Source organism: Saccopteryx leptura, chromosome 1 (genome assembly GCF_036850995.1).
Source record: "Saccopteryx leptura isolate mSacLep1 chromosome 1, mSacLep1_pri_phased_curated, whole genome shotgun sequence".
NCBI classification, from domain to species: domain Eukaryota; kingdom Metazoa; phylum Chordata; class Mammalia; order Chiroptera; family Emballonuridae; genus Saccopteryx; species Saccopteryx leptura.
Window position 1 is genome coordinate 251,806,287 of NC_089503.1, and position 17,018 is coordinate 251,823,304.

The 17,018-nt window shown below is 46.3% G+C and overlaps 1 protein-coding gene across 3 annotated transcripts in view; it reads right to left on the reverse strand.

Moving 5' to 3' along the window:
* SLC44A2 (solute carrier family 44 member 2 (CTL2 blood group)) overlaps nucleotides 1–17,018 on the reverse strand; it is a 31,041-nt gene that overhangs the window by 12,322 nt on the left and 1,701 nt on the right. Inside the window, exons 1-2 of one of the 3 annotated variants that reach the window (XM_066346381.1) lie at nucleotides 2,246–2,410; nucleotides 1,719–1,767 (exon numbers count right to left, since the gene is read on the reverse strand). In XM_066346381.1, the coding sequence (XP_066202478.1) occupies nucleotides 1,719–1,767; nucleotides 2,246–2,282 (86 nt within the window). In that variant the 5' untranslated portion in view covers nucleotides 2,283–2,410. Of the gene's footprint in view, nucleotides 1–1,718; nucleotides 1,768–2,245; nucleotides 2,411–17,018 lie in introns of those variants that run through there. The other 2 variants (XM_066346400.1, XM_066346391.1) reach the window with 2 other exon arrangements.

Below are 17,018 nucleotides of genomic sequence, written 5' to 3' on the forward strand. Positions count from 1 at the left end.
AGTTGCTGCTTCTCACTCATCCCTCCATCTCTTTCACTCTTTCTCTCCTCTTCCTTTTTCGTTTTTTTGTAGTGAGTGAGAGAGAGAGAGAGAGAGAGAGAGAAAGAGAGAAGGACAGACAGGGACAGATAGACAGGAAGGGAGAGAGATGCGAAGCATCAACTCATAGTTGCAGCACCTTAGTTGTTCACTGATTGTTTTCTCAAATGTGCCCTAACCAGGGGGCTCCAGCCAAGCCAGTGACTACCTTGGGCTTCAAGCCAGCAAACTGTGGCTCAAGCCAGAAACCTTGGGCTTCAAGCCAGTGAGTGTGGGGTCATGTCTAAGATCCCACGCTCAAGTTGGCAACCTCAGGATTTCAAACCTGGGTCCTCAGTAACCCAGGCCAAGATACTATCTACTGCACCACTGCCTGTTCAGGTTCTCTTCTCTCTTCTTTTTTTCTTTTCTTTTTTTTTTTTTTTTTTTTTTTGGTATTTTTCTGAAGTGAAGTGGGGAGGCAGAGAGACAGACTCCCATATGCGCCAGACCGGGATTCATCCGGCAAGCCCACTAGGGGGCGATGCTCTGCCCCTTTGGGGCATTGCTCTGTTACAACCAGAGCCATTCTAGTGCCTGAGGAGGAGGTCATGGAGCCATCCTCAGTGCCCGGGCCAACTTTGCTCCTTGGAGCCTTGGCTACGGGAAGGGAAGAGAGAGACAGAGAGAAAGGAGAGGGGGGAAGAGTAGAGAAGCAGATGGGCATTTTTCCTGTTTGCCCTGGCTTAGAATCGAACCCAGGATGCTAACACCCTGGGCTGACGCTCCATCACTGAGCCAACTGGGCAGGGCAGTTCTCTCTAAAATCAATAAATAAAATCTTTAAATACTACACACACACACACAAAATGGGAATATATACAATAAAGAAATAAGTGGCCTGACTGGGCAGTGGCGCAGTGGATAGAGCGTCGAACTGGGATGCGGAAGACCCAGGTTCGAGACCCCAAGGTTGCCGGCTTGAGCGCGGGCTCATCTGGTTTGAGCAAAAGCTCACCAGCTTGAGCCCAAGGTCACTGGCTCAAGCAAGGGGTTACTCGGTCTACTGAAGGCCTGCGGTCAAGACACGTATGAGAAAGCAATCAATGAACAATTAAGGTGTTGCAATGCGCAATGAAAAACTAATGATTGATGCTTCTCATCGCTCCGTTCCTGTGTGTCTGTCCCTGTCTATCCCTCTCTCTGACTCTCTGTCTCTGTAAAAAAAAAAAGAGAGAAATAACCAATGAATGCATCAACAAATTAAACAAATCAGTGTTTCTCTCTCTCCCTTCCTCTCTAAAATCAATAAAGATAAAAAATTTTTTTTTCATATTTCCAAATTCCCTCTAAAAAAACTGCAACAATTATTTTCAGAGCAGAATATGTTTCAATCTACTTAATCTTTGCTAATCTGTAATAGTCAATTCTATTTGGTTATTGTTTGAATTACGTTCCTTTACTTTCCAATGAGTTTGAGCATCTTTCCATAACTTCATTGTCTTTAGTATTTCTTGTTCCAGCCTTTTGTCTGAGTTTTTAAAAAAGATTCATTTGTAAGAACGCTGCATATTAAGGAAATTAGTCCTTTTATTGTTAAGTTGCAAATATTTATCACGTTTGTTGGAGAACAGATGGGGGAGCGTGAAGAGTCAGTATTAGCAGAGGCACCCCTCCTCACAAGAACCCAGAGCCCTTACCTGTTGTAAATGGGTCCTTTGAAGGTGGGATCATACTTCTGCGGAGTTCCTGTAAATCAGTAAGAGAGAGCTGGGTGAACCAAGATGAGACTTGGAGTCTACTCTCTCCCAGAGGGGTCTCCTTGGCCCCAGGAGTAAATTTCAGAGACCTGGCAGATTTTCTGTCTCACCCAACCTCCAGGAGAGGACACACCCAAGCCCCTAAAAGGGCAGGCCAGGGCTGGAGGAGGAGATGCTAATTGGATTTATCAGCTAGAGGCTATCCACTGGGGAGAGGGCAGAAATGGGGGCCACCAGGAAGCTAGGTGAGAGAGTAAGAACCCCACAGGAGTACTGGGGAGAGGGCTTCAGGGACAGGTCCTTCGGGGTAGAGCGTTTGGAGGGACTTCTGAGACGCTCCCCGGGGGCAGACTGGTGTGAGGGGTGCTGGCAAGTGATGGTGGCGGGGTGGGGTTACAGGCAGAGATCGGCATTCCCTCTGCCCCGTCCCAGCGGCCAGGCCTGGGTGCAGGAGGGGGGCTGCCTACCGTGCTTGCCGTAGTAATGCTGCCGCTCGCCCCCCATCCCTGAGGTGTCCAGCCCCGGCAGCAGCTCGCCTGCCGCTGCACCCCCTCGGCCTTGGGGTCTGGCGGCGTGGGCGTCCCGAGGGAGGGGCCATAGGACACACTGGCAGCGGCTCCTCCCAGCAAGGAGACGGGCGGGGCGGCCGAAACCGGTCTGACCGGCACTAGCCGAGCCTCTGCCAGAGGACTGACGAAGGGAGGAAGGGAGGAGATGCCGGGCGGGGCAGCAGCTGTTCCTGCCACTCACTCCCGCCAGATTTAGCCCTCCCCGCCCCCTGCCCAGCCTCGGAGAACCCTGTGGCTTCACCCTGGCCGGTGGACCCCGCCCCCTCCGTTGCCCCCAGGCCACATGGTTTAGCACACTCTCAATCTTGAAAGGGCGCCCATTATCGCCCCATTCTCTAGGTATGGAAACTGAGGCACAAGGAGGTCAATTTCTAGATGGGCGCCTCAAGACCGGCAGATGGATGATCCCAAACATCCAGTTGTAGAATATTTGAGCTGAAAATTCTCAAATCAGTGGATGTATTTTATTTTGGACTGCAGTTTTTGAAAAAGTAAATGCCAACTGTTAAACACTGAGCAACCACATAAAAATCCACATGACTGGTTTCTTAAAAACTAGCGAATTGAGACTGGCAGTCCGCATGCCACATTCCTCCCTGGCACTGCCCCCAGCTGGTTCCTTTCTGGCCCCCAAAGCTACAAGCTTCAGCTCATTACCACTGTACTCTCTCACAGTTGTGTATTCAGAAGCCACTACTTTGTAGAACAAGTATTTATTGAACCCCTACTGGGAACAGGCCGTGGGCTGGACTCCAGTTACAGTGGCAAATCAGACTCCCAATCTTGCGTGTCTTGTGGAGCCAACATCTTACTGAGTGATCCTAGATTCAAATGTTCTTTCTGCCCCACTGAGCCAGAGGGACACTTAAGCCAGCACCTTGCTTTCCCTGATCCTCAGTTTCCTCAACTGTGAAATGGGACTAAGGTATAAAACCAAAATTGATCAAAGACCAGGCATGAGATGCCAGGAAGTATATAGTTGGCATGGGGTTTACAGTGGAATGGATGTCCTGTATTGTCAGTGCAGGGGTATTCAAGCAATGTGGTATACAGTTGGTATGGGGCTACTGCATGGGGCATAGTAGGAATGGCATTATATAGTTGATGTGGAGTCATACAGCTGACAGGGGGTAGACAATTGCCACAGGGGTGTTTGATCAGTGTGGGGTATACAGTAGGGGTAGAGGTATACAGCTGGTGGGAGGTTTATAGTCAGCATAAAGTTGTGCAGCAATTTTTGGGATATACAATCAGCAAATGGTGCAAAGTCAGCTGGCTATATCTCCGATACAAACCATCTACCCCCAAGTAAACTGTGTCCTTCCTCAATCTCACTGTATCTCCCAACAGCCATTGAGGCTAGTTGTATACTTTATATATTTGGCATGGGGGTATAATCAACAAGCCTACATATTCAGTGTGGAGCACACAGTTAGTATGGGATTAGACAGTATGCTCAATAATTACAGCTGCTGCCTCAGAGTCCCCTGCTCCTACTCCCATCCCACTCTGATTACTAACTCAGCTCATTCCTAGAGAAAGGACACTTCTCCCCAGTGAAGTGGAGGCCCTACATGACCCCTGGCCCACAAACCAGCAAACAGGCAAGACCCAAGGCTCCAAGCCGTGCCCTTGGGTGACTAGGCTTCCTAAAGAAATCTGTGGTTCCTGAGGTCCCTGCCAGCTACAAAGCCAGCTAGTCCCATCCCACAGTCTGAGTGGTGCCAAGGCCACAGCTTCTTCCCTTCCCAGATATACTAGGTCTCTTGGGGTCATTCCTGTAGACTCAGGACTTCAACCAAGTCCATCCTGAGGATTCCCAAATGTCAGTCCCTAGGGCGGGCCTCACCCTGAGCTGCATGCCTCTGAGATACCCGTCTCCCAGTGCCTCACATGATCAACACAGGTATCTCATATCCGGGTCTCCCAGCTCCCTCCTCTTATCCCCTACTATGCTCCCCCAACTTCTGCCAGAAGAACCGATAAACATCAGGGCATATCCCTTCCCCTGTCCCAAGCCCCCCCTGGCTCCCAGCTTGTTCAGAGAAGCCCAACTCTTCACTCTAGTCCACAAGGCCCTGTCCACTCACTCTCTCACCTCCTCCCTCTCTCCCTTTGGCTCATTCCATTCCAACCTTACTGGCCCCCTGATTACACTGAAAATTTACCAGGCATGATCTCCACTCAGGATTTTTGCACTTGTCCCCTCCACCTAGCAAGCTCTTCCCCGAGATATCCATGTGGTGCCACCTTCCTAAGGCCTCTGCTCAAACAGCACCTTCTCAAAGGGGCTTTCTCTAACCATCCTATCTAAAACAGCACCCTTGCCCCTGCTGGTTGGCTCAGTTGGTTAGAGGTCCTCCCAATATGCCAAGAGTTCAATCCCTGCTCAGGATACATAACAAGAATCAACCAATGAATACATGAATAAGTGGGACAACAAATGGATGTTTCTTTCTCTTTCTCCCTTTCTTCTCTCTAAAGTCAATCAATAAAATAAAAGAGCACCCTTTTCCCCCCATTAAATCACCTTAGTTTGTCATATATTTATGCATTGATTGTTTGCTGTCTGCCCTCACGCTGAAGGGCAGGGATTGATGTTTGCTTTGTTTGTGGAGAAGTGTCCAGTGCCCAGCATAGCACTTGACACTCAAGAAGTGTCTGTTGAATGAATAACCACAATATGTAATCCATGTATATATATGTACAGTGTGTCCATAAAGTCATGGTGCACTTTTGACCAGTCACAGGAAAGCAACAAAAGACGATAGAAATGTGAAATCTGCACCAAATAAAAGGAAAACCCTCCCAGTTTCTGTAGGATGATGTGGCAGCATGTGCCCATGCGCAAATGATGATGTAACACCATGTATACAGCAGAGCAGCCCACGGCCACGCCAGTCGAGATGTGGACGGTACAGAGGAAAGTTCAGTGTGTTCTGTGGCTCACTAAATTCGAATCCGTGACCAAAGTGCAACGTGAATATTGGTGCATTTAAAATGAAGCACCACCACATAGGAATAACATTACTCAGTGGGATTAGCAGTTGAAGGAAACCGGCAGTTTGGTGGAGAAACCCCGTTCTGGTAGGCCATCAGTGACGAGTCTGTAGAGGCTATATGTGATAGCTACCTAAGGAGGCCTAAAAAATCTGTGCATGAGCCCACATTGAACTGCACTGAATAGGTATGAAACTGGGAGAGTTTTCCTTCTATTTGGTGCAGATTTCACATTTCTATCATCTTTGTTGCTTTCCTGTGACCGGTCAAAAGAGCACCATGACTTTATGGACACACTGTAGTTGACCCCTAAACAATTGGGTTTGAAGGGCATAGGTTCACTGATATATGGACATTTTTCAATAAATATGTACAGTTCTGTAATTAAACTTTCTTACAATTTTCTTAATTATGTTTTCTTTTCTCTAGTTTACTTTATTGTAAGAATACAGTATACAGTACATACAACATACAAAATATGTATTAATTGATGCTTGTTATTGGTAAGGCTACTGGTCAACAGTAGGCTATCAGTAGTTAAGTTTTGGGGAAGTCAAAAGTTACACGCAGATTTTCCACTGTGTGGGGTGTCGGCACCCCTAACCCTCATGTTGCTCAAGGGTCATACATATAGCCAAGACTGAAAATGAAAATGAAACTCAGAGTTTTCTAGGTGTGTATTTTTAAAAAATTAATTTGTGCCTGACCTGTGGTGGTGCAGTGGATAAAGTGTCAACTTGGAACGCTTAGGTCGCCGGTTCAAAACCCCACGCTTGCCCAGTCAAAGCACATACAAGAAGCAAATACTACTAGTTGATGCTTACCACTCCTATCCCACTTTTCTCTCCTCTGTCTAAAATTAATAAATAAAATCCTTTTTAAAACCCCACAATTTAATTATCTTTTAAACCTAGAGGTCAGACGTCCAAAGGGCATTTCACTGGGATAAAATCAAGATGTGGCAGGGCTACATTCCTTCTATAGATTCTCTTTCCCTGCCTGCTCCAGCTTTTAAAAGATTTTATTTATTCATTTTAGAGAGAGAGAGAGAGAGAAGTGGGGAGGAGCAGGAAGCATCAACTCTCATATGAGCCTTGACCAGGCAAGCCCAGGGTTTCGAACCAGTGACCTCAGTGTTCCAGGTCAATGCTTTGTCCACTGTGCCACCACAGGTCAGGCAGCCTGCTCCAGCTTTTAGAAGCCATCCCCTTTCCTTAGCTTGTGGCCTCTTCCTCCATCCTCCAGCCAGCACTACCATCAATCCCACATCTGCTTCTTTTGTCACAGTATCCTCTCACTCTTCCCAGCCTCCCTCTTCCCTTTGCAAGGAACATTGGTTGTCCTTGGCACACCTGGATAATTCAGGATAATTTCCCCATCTCAAAATCCTTAATTTAATCCCTTCTATAAATTCCATTTTGCCATGTAAGGTAACACAGTAATAGGTTCCAGGAATTAGGATGTGGACAGGACACCTTTGGGAGGACCATTATTCTGCCTATCACAGTGTCTTTACCATTTGGGTCAGGGGTTGACAACCTCTCACCAGTGGGGCAAATATACCTACCGCTTGTTTTCATATAACCTAGAGCTACATATGGTCTTTATATTTTTATTTATTTATTTTGTGACAGAGACAGAGAGAAAGAGAGAGGGACAGGCAGGAAAGGAGAGAGAGAAGCATCAATTCTTCGTTGCATCTCCTTAGTCTCCTTAGTTGTTCTAGGCACATATGAGAAAGTTGATTGCTTTTCATATGTGCCTTGACTGGAGGGCTACAGCAGAGTGAGTGATCCCTTGCTCAAGCCAGCTACCTTGGGCTCAAGCCAGAGGCCATGGGGTCATGTCTGTGATCCCATGCTCAAGCCAAGGACCCCGCACACAAGCTGGTGAGCCCTTGCTCAAGCCAGCAACCTCAGGGTTTCGAACCTAGGTCCTCTGTTTCTCAGTCTGAAGCTCTATCCACTGTGCCACTGCCTAGTCAGGCGGTCTTTACATTTTTAAATGGCTGAAAAACATCAGAAGAGGAAGACTCTTTTGTCATGTGAAAATTATGCAAAATTGAAATGTCAGTGGTCATTAATCAGGCTTTCCTGGCACAGAGCCAAGCTTATTTTCATACTGTCTGGACGCTTTCCTGCTACAATGGCAGGCTTCAGTAGCACTGACAGAGACTGTATGTGGCCTGCAAAGCTGAAAATTTTTATTTTTCTTAACTTCTACAGAATTTACCACCTCCTAGTCTCTAGGCCGTGAACCAATACGCTGAGCCCGAGTCTGTGCCAACATGTTTCATGTGCTCTCCTTGTTACAACTGGAAGTGGTAAGACATGTCATTTATTCCCCTGCAATACTGCTCAGGAAATTAACAAGTCCTTTTCCTCTCCAGGCTGCTGTTTTCCTGTCTGGAGAATAGGAGTAATACTTGCATTTGCTTTGTAGGTGTTGCCAGGACTTAATGCTCAAAAAGCACTTAGTACTGCCTAACCAGTGGTGGCGCAGTGGATAAAGTGTCAACCTGGGACACTGAGGTCCCAGGTTGGAAACCCTGAGGTCACTGGCTTAAGCACAGGGTCACTTGCTTGAGCACAAGATCATTAACATGATCTTATAGTCACTGGGTGGAAGCCCAAAGCTGCTGGCTTGAGCAGGGGGTCACTGGCTCAGCTTGAGCCCCCTGGTCAAGGCATGTATGAGGAGTCAATGAACAACCAAAGTGACTCAACTATGAATTGATGCTTCTTATCTCTCTCTTTCTGTTCCTCTCTCTCTCTCTCAAAAAAAAAAAAAAAAAAAAAAAAAAGCACTTAGCACAAGACTTCAACAAACACCAAGAGCATGGTTCCACTTGACAGAGGGGACAAACTGAGGCCACTGACTTAGACTGCATAGCTGATAAGTGACAGAGCAGTAAAACAAACCAAGGCCTCTCTGGCTTCAACCCAGGCCTTTTCTTTGGCAGATACTGGAAGCAAAGAATTAAAAATGCGATAATGGCCTGACCAGGCAGTGGCGCAGTGGACAGAGCGTTGAACTGGGATGTGGAGGACCCAGGTTCAAGACCCCAAGGTCGCCAGCTTGAGCACGGGCTCATCTGGTTTGAGCAAAGCTCACCAGCTTGGACCCAAGGTCTCTGGTTCAAGCAAGGGGTTACTCAGTCTGCTGAAGGCCTCCGGTCAAGGCACATATGAGAAAGCAATCAATGAACAACTAAGGTGTCGCAACGAAAAACTGATGATTGATGCTTCTCATCTCTCTCCGTTCCTGTCTGTCTGTCCCTATCTATCCCTCTCTCTGACTCTCTCTGTCTCTGTAAATAAATAAATAAATAAATAAATAAAATATAAATAAATAAATATAAAAATGTGATAATGGTAGGGGAGAAGGCATGGGAAAGCTGGGCTGTTAGGCCAGGCTCAGGGTGGGGGCAGGGTACAGAAATAGCCCTTGGGTCCTGGCTTTGCTGAGCATAATAGCCAGCTCACCCCGTACAGTGGGCATAAGAAATAAAAGAACCAACACAGGCTGCCTGGTTACGATGAGGGTGCCAGGACCTCAAGTGCCACCCCACCCCACGGCTTCCAGATACCAGCCAAGTCCCCAAGGCCTACAGCCGCCTACGGCCTCACTCGTGTAGCCAGTCTGGCTCACCCCTGCTTTCCCGGAAATCTGTGCTTGAGGACGGCATATGGGTGACAAAGCTGGAAGCGATACTACTGGTCACAATTCTAAGAACAAAAAATAGAGTACCTACTGTGTGCCAGGTATTTACTTCTAGAAACTCATGTCCTCCTCACTAGGCTCTGAGGGCAAATAATACACTATCGAAACTGAGGCACAGAAATGTTTAATTACTTGCCTGAAATCACACAGCCAGCAGGAGCTGGGACATGAACTCTGCTCCTGACACTATGCTCCTGAACTCTGTGCTTGATGAATAACTCTTATTAACTGAGCATTTGCAATGGACCGAGCTCTGGGCTAAGTGCTATACCTGCATCAGTTCCCTGAGCCCTGGAGACAGAGGGAGCTGATACTGTTGTTAACCCCATTTAATGGATAGAGAAACTGAGGCTCAGGTACATATATGAAAGGTATAGATACAAAAAGTTCAGTAATACAAAAGGTAAAGATGGTACAAAACTAGGAAAAATGGAACAGGGCCTGGAACAGAGCAAGTGCAGGGTTCTGGAACCTGGCTGAGAGAACTCTGTGGTTAGCTTTTTTGGGTTTTTTTTTTTTAATAAATAAATTTTTATTAATTAGCTTTTTTTTTTTTTGGTAAATGTATTAATTTGTACCTTGGTCCTGGGTGATTTATGTGTTCAACTAGTAATATCACTTCTGCTTCAGTCTTCTGGTTTCTGCCACTGCACTCTATAGAAGCCAGGGGGTGTCTATAAATACCTGAGTCAAGTCAGGCTCCTCTTCTGCTGGGAACCCTCAGTGGCTCCCATTTCTCTCAGAACAAAATCCCAAATCCTCCCCATGGTCCACAAGGCTTTGTATGCTCTGCTTCAATCCCTGTCTTACCACCTCATTTCCTCACACTCTACCCCTTGATTCCTGTACTCCAGCCACACAGGCCTCTTTACTGCTCCTTAACACATGAGACACAATCCCATCCCAGGGCTTTTGCATAGGCAGTAACCTCTGACTGAAACATACTATTCTGCTCCTTCCCTTACTCCTCTGGTCACGTCAGAATGGCCTTCTCTGATCCTTCTGTTTAAAATTTTAGCCTGACCTGTGGTGGCGCAGTGAATAAAGCGTCAACCTGGAACTCTGAGGTCACTGGTTAGAAACCCTGGGCTTGCCTGGTCAAGGCACATATGGAAGTTGATGTTTCCTGCTCCTCTCCCTCTTCTCTCTCTCTCCTCTCTCTCTAAAAATGAATACATAAAATCTAAAAAAATAGGCCTGACTGGGCGGTGGCACAGTGGATAGAGCATCGGACAGGGATGCGGAAGGACCCAGGTTCGAGACCCCAGGGTTGCCAAATTGAGCACGGGCTCATCTGGCTTGAGCAAAAAGCTCACTAGCATGGACCCAAGGTCACTGGCTCAAGCAAGGGGTTACTCAGTCTGCTGAAGGCCCACGGTCATGGCACATATGAGAAAGCAATCAATGAACAACTACGGTGTCGCAACAAAAAACTGATGATTGATGCTACTCATCTCTCTCCGTTCCTGTCTGTCTGTCCCTATCTATCCCCCTATCTGACTCTCTCTCTGCCCCTGTAAAAAAAATAAAAATAAAAATAAAAACAAAATAAAATAAAATAAAATAAATGAAATTTTTATTTATTTTTTATTTATTATTATTATTATTATTATTATTTTTGTATTTTTCTGAAGCTGGAAACAGGGAGAGACAGTCAGACAGACTCCCGCATGTGCCCAACTGGGATCCACCCGGCACGCCCACCAGGGGCGACGCTCTGCCCACCAGGGGGCGATGCTCTGCCCCTCTGGGGCGTCGCTCTGCCCCAACCAGAGCCACTCTAGCGCCTGGGGCAGAGGCCAAGGAGCCATCCCCAGCGCCCGGGCCATCTTTGCTCCAATGGAGCCTTGGCTGCGGGAGGGGAAGAGAGAGACAGAGAGGAAGGAGGGGGGGGTGGAGAAGCAAATGGGCGCTTCTCCTATGTGCCCTGGCTGGGAATCGAACCCGGGTCCTCCGCACGCCAGGCCGACAAATGAAATTTTTAAATTGGATTTCAGGTCCTATGGAACACTCCCATCCTTCTTTCCGCCTTTATTTTTCTTTTTTCTTTTTATAATTTTTTTTTTAAATTAAGTGAGAGGCTGGAAGGCAGAGAGACTGACTCCTGCATGGGCCCCAACCCCGATTCTCGGCAAGCCCTCTAGTGGGTGATGCTCTCCCCATCTGGGGCCATTGTTCCGTTACTTGGCAACCAAGCTATTTTAGAGCCTGAGGTGAGGCCATGGAGCCATCCTCAGTGCCGGGGCCAACTTTGCTCAAACCAATCGAACCATGGCTGTGAGACGGTAAGAGAGAGACAAAAAGAGAGAGAGAGAGAGAAGAGTGAGGGGTGGAGAAGCAGATGGTCGTTTCTCCTGTGTGCCCTGACTGGGAAACGAACCCAGGACATCCACATGCTAGCTGATGCTCTACCACTGAGCCAACCGATCAGGGCCTCTTTTTTATTTTAAAATGTTTATTTTATTAAATTTAGATAAAGGAAGAGAGAGAGCTAGAGAGGACCATATGTTCCTGTATGTGCACTGACCAGGGTAGAACCAGCAACCTCTGCACCACAGGATGATGCTCTAACGAACCAACAGAGCTATTTGGCCAGGACTCTGCTTTATTTTTGTCTAGAACCCTTCTCTGACTCATCTAACTTCTTGTCTGGTTTCCTTTCTAGAATGTCAGCTCTACAAGGGCAGTGCCTGCTGTGTATCCAGCATCTAGAACAGAACCTGGCACATGGTGCCTATATAATAAATGTTTGCTAAAGGAAGTTATGAATGAACTTGTTTACATTAAGTAACCTGTATGCTTATCAAGATAAAAACTTTCACCAGAAAAAGACTTCAGACTGAGAAATCACTCTTCCTCTCACACTGAGCCCTGATCCCTCACTTCCTCTCTCTGGGGGCATTTTCCTCTCACTGATTTCCCTTTCTTCCTTTTGGACACTGTCTAGAGTTCACATACATAAGCAGAATTGTCCTTAAGTTTTGTTTCACATACTAACATAATTGGACATTGTTCCCCATCAGAAAGGTTAAACCTACTTCATCTTTCACAAGGCAACATAGTATCCTACACTGGGAACAGTAGGATTTTTCATTAAACCAGCCTGAACAGTTATAAAAAGACACAAATGCCACACACACACACAAAGAAGTTAGTAGACTAAGTTCTGGAGACTTCTAGGCTACATTACCTTTGGGATGAGGACAGCAAGTTGACTGAGAGTTTATGAAGGGTTCTTTCAGGTGGAAGGCTAAAATCGTCTGTACAGTTGAGGGCTTATTTTTAATTTTCAGTCCCCACAGAGAATACATTAATTTTGTTTATACAAGAATTTTAAAAGCATACTTAAAAATAACCATCCCTTTGAGGATTGATGGGGTAAAGACATAGAAAGAACTTTCTGGGCTGATGGGAAGGTTTTACCAGGGTACTGCGATTTTTTTTCTGTTGAGGGCCAGATAGTGAAGATTTTAAGCTCTGTGGCTCACGTATCACCTTTGTTGTACATTCTTTATATATGTATACTTAAAAACAGTTAAGATAATAAATTTTGTGGGGTTTTTTTTTGTGGGTTTTTTTGTATTTTTCTGAAGTTGGAAACGAGGAGGCAGTCAGACAGACTCCCGCATGCGCCTGACCAGGATCCACACGGCATGCCCACCAGGGGGCGATGCTCTGCCCATCTGGGGTGTTGCTCTGTTGTGACCAGAGCCATTCTAGTGCCTGAGGCAGAGGCCACAGAGCCATCCTCAGCATCCGGGCCAACTTTGCTCCAATGGAGCCTCGGCTGCGGGAGGGGAAGAGAGAGACAGAGAGGAAGCAGATGGGCGCCTCTCTTGTGTGCCCTGGCCAGGAATCGAACCCGGGACTCCTGCATGCCAGGCCGACGCTCTACCACTGAGCCAACCGGCCAGGGCCTTGTGTTATTTTTTTAATCACAAGTAATAATACTGATAGATCCTCTTGGGCATGAGGGGTTTCTGGGATGCGGATAATATTTTTTTTTCCTGAACTGGGTGCTTGTAACATGCATGTGAAAACTCCTAGAGCCTCATAAATTTAGGATCAGAACCCTTTTATGTATGAATTTTTCTGCTTCAATAAAAAGTTTAACATATTCCCCTCCATTGATTAAATATAAGATGGTCTACCCAAAAATGCATACTTGATCCAACTGTCAAAAATGATTGAGGAAGCTTTCCAGGCACTGAACATGAGAGATCATCTCCAACATATATTAAGAAAAAACAATAAGCAACATGTGAGAAAAAAAACACCTCTCATTCAACAATATTTGTTGAGCATCTACTAAGTGCCAGGCACTGTCAGTACACCTTCAAACCAAAGAGACATGCATTCCTGCCTCATGAAGCTAGCTAGCACTCTAGGGATTTGCTGACATTTTTGTCAATGAAAAAGAAAACAGCCACAAAATGAAGCATATGTATATATTTGCATGGGAAGGTCTAAGGCCTCGACTCCATTTGGAAGACAACACAAGATGTTGCAATAATGCTGTACTCCAAGGAGTGTGGGGTGAGAGAGAAAACAAGGAGACTTTTCATGGTAAAGCTATAATGTCTTTTGAATCTTTTATACAGTGTGTCCATAAAGTCACGGTGCACTTTTGACCAGTCACAGGAAAGCAACAAAGACAATAGAAATGTGAAATCTGCACCAAATAAAAGGAAAACTCTCCCAGTTTCATACCTATTCAGTGCAGTTCGATGTGGGCTCACGCACAGATTTTTTAGGGCTTCTTAGGTAGCTATCCCATATAGCAGGGGTCCCCAAACTACGGCCCGCGGGCCACATGCGGCCCCCTGAGGCCATTTATCTGGCCCCCACTGCACTTCTGGAAGGGGCACCTCTTTCATTGGTGGTCAGTGAGAGGAGCATAGTTCCCATTGAAATACTGGTCAGTTTGTTGATTTAAATTTACTTGTTCTTTATTTTAAATATTGTATTTGTTCCTGTTTTGTTTTTTTACTTTAAAATAAGATATGTGCAGTGTGCATAGGGATTTGTTCATAGTTTTTTTATAGTCCGGCCCTCCAACGGTCTGAGGGACAGTGAACTGGCCCCTTGTGTAAAAAGTTTGGGGACCCCTGCCATATAGCCTCTATAGACTCGTCACTGACTGATGGCCTACCAAAACGGGGTTTCTCCACCAAACTGCCAGTTTTCTTCAACTGCTTATCCCACTGAGTAATGTTATTCCTATGTGGTGGCGCTTCGTTATAAACGCGCCAATATTCACGTTGCACTTTGGTCACGGATTCAAATTTAGCGAGCCACAGAACACACTGAACTTTCCTTTGTACCGTCCACATCTCAACTGGCATGGCCGTGGGCTGCTCCGCTGTATACATGGTGTTACGTCATCATCTGCGCATGCGCACATGCTGCCACATCATCCTACAGAAACTGGGAGGGTTTTCATTTTATTTGGTGCAGATTTCACATTTCTATCATCTTTTGTTGCTTTCCTGTGACCGGTCAAAAGTGCACCATGACTTTACGGACACACTGTATATATTTTTAATTATACCAAAACTATTAACAATAATTTTTTCCTGTCACCTTATATTTATCCCTCTTTGCACACTCCTCCCCACCCATGCTTTGTAGTTTGAAGCATGTGAATATATTATATATTATCTCTTTTCTTTAAAAGCTGCAATTACCCTGGCTGGGTAGCTCCATAGATAAGAGTGTCGTCTGGTTATACCAACATCACAAGTTTGATCCCCAATCAGGGCACATAGGAGAAGCAACCAATCAGTACACAGCTAAAGGGAATAACTGAGGTGATGCTTTTCTCTCTCTCACTCTCTCTCTTCACCACCCCCCTTCTCTCTCTGCCCCCCTTCCTCTCTCTCTCAAATCAATGGGGGAAAAAGTTGCAAATAAAAAGTAAATACCGCCTGACCAGGCGGTGGCGCAGTGGATAGAGCGTCAGACTGGGATGCAGAGAACCCAGGTTTGAGACCCCGAGGTCGCCAGCCTGAGCACGGGCTCATCTGGTTTGAGCAAAGCTCACCAGCTTGGACCCAAGGTCGCTGGCTCAAGCAAGGAGTTACTCAGTCTGCTGTAGCCCCACGGCCAAGGCACATATGAGAAAGCAATCAATGAACAACTAAGGTGTCGCAACACCAAATAAAAAACTAATGATTGATGCTTCTCATCTCTTTGTTCCTGTCTGTCTGTCCCTGTCTATCCCTCTCTCTGACTCTCTGTCTCTGTAAAAAAAAAAAAAAAAAAAAAAAAAAGTAAATACCCTCTACCAACAATGTTTTGGTTTTATTTTATTTCTCCCCCCAAATTCAGGTGCCAAGACCCCACTGCTGGCTGTGTTGAACCCTTTGGGAATTGGGCCATAATTTTTTTTTTAAATCTGTTATTTATTTATTTATTATTATTTGTATTATGTGGGGGGGAGGCAGAGACAGACTCCCGCTAGCACCCCACACCAGGATCCACCTGGCGATGTTCTGCCCATCTGGAGTGTTGCTCCACTGCTCAGCAACTGAGCTACTCTTAACACCTCAGTCAAGGCCACAGAGCCATTCTCAGCACCAGAGCCAGCAAGGCCAACTTGCTCCAATTGAACCATGGCTGCAGGAGGGGAAAAGAGATAGAGAGGGAGGGAGGAAGGGAGAGACAGAGAGAGAAGCAAGAGTGGGTGAGATGGAGAAGTAGATGATTGCTTCTCCTATGTGCCCTGACCAGGAATCGATCCTGGGACATCCATACCCTGGCCAATGCTCTACCACTGAGCCAACTGGCCAGGGCCTGATCTGTTTTTTAAACAAACACCAATCTGGCCTGACCTGTGGTGTTGCAGTGGATAAAGCCTCAACCTGGAATGCTGAGGTCAGTAGTTCGAAACCCTGGGTGTGCCTAGTCAAGGAACATATGGGAGTTGATGCTTCCTGCTTTTCCCCTCTTTTCTCCCTCTCTCCTCTCTAAAATGAATAAATAATATGTCTTTAAAAAAATAAAAATAAAATAAACAAGCACCATTCCTTTTTTCCAACCCATCCCCCATCAGAGTCCATTGTTTTAAGTTCTAGAATCTTACTCCGTGCTGTTCATGTTAAGGGTACGCTGGGAAGGATGGCAATGCCCATTGATCACATCCATTGGGGCGGGGAGCCATTTCCAGGTTTTTCTTGGAGCCACTGCCTTCCTCTAGATGTGATGTCTGCTGAGAAGGGAGCTTCCTCCCTGCTCAGGTCAGCCCAAGACTATGACCTGACAGAGAGGGCTGCTTCTCTATTCGCTCATGGAAAATCCATGTCCCCAGTATCACCAGCTCAACAGGCTTCCTGAGCACAGAACCTGCCAGGAACTGGGCAAATTGCTCCTACCATGCCAGCCCTACAGATGAGGATTGAGTTTCAGAGAGGTTACCAACTTGCTCACAGCCACACCGCTCATGTTAGAGCCTGTGTCTCTGTCTGAAATCACCCCCTAAATTCACAGAAAGCTCTGGGGTATAAAGGGAGGACATGTGAGCCACTCCTGCACACTGTTCCCACAGGAAATGTCCGGATTGTCTGGTAGGGTCTTCACGTAGAAGCCAAAGGTCCCAGCGTTTTGGTTCTGATAAGAACAGACTTTTTACAAGCTGAGACCTTCTCCCACTAAAGGAGTCAAGGCAAATGCCCCCCATCCTACTGCAGGAGGTGAGTGCTTGGCTGCGAAATCCAGCTGAAGCCTCCATCTTGGGCTCTTCTGAGCCTCATAGAAATAATTAACCAATTTTGTGGTTTGTTTACTGTTCCCTCTGCCTAAAACACGTCTTCCAAATTTTCCCACAGCCATTGGCTCAACCTCCAGTCCTTGGTCACCTAAAATAATCCCAGATGATTTTTCCTACATACACAGTATCCTGTTCTTTCCTTCACAGCATTTACAACAACCTAGAATTACATGTTTATTC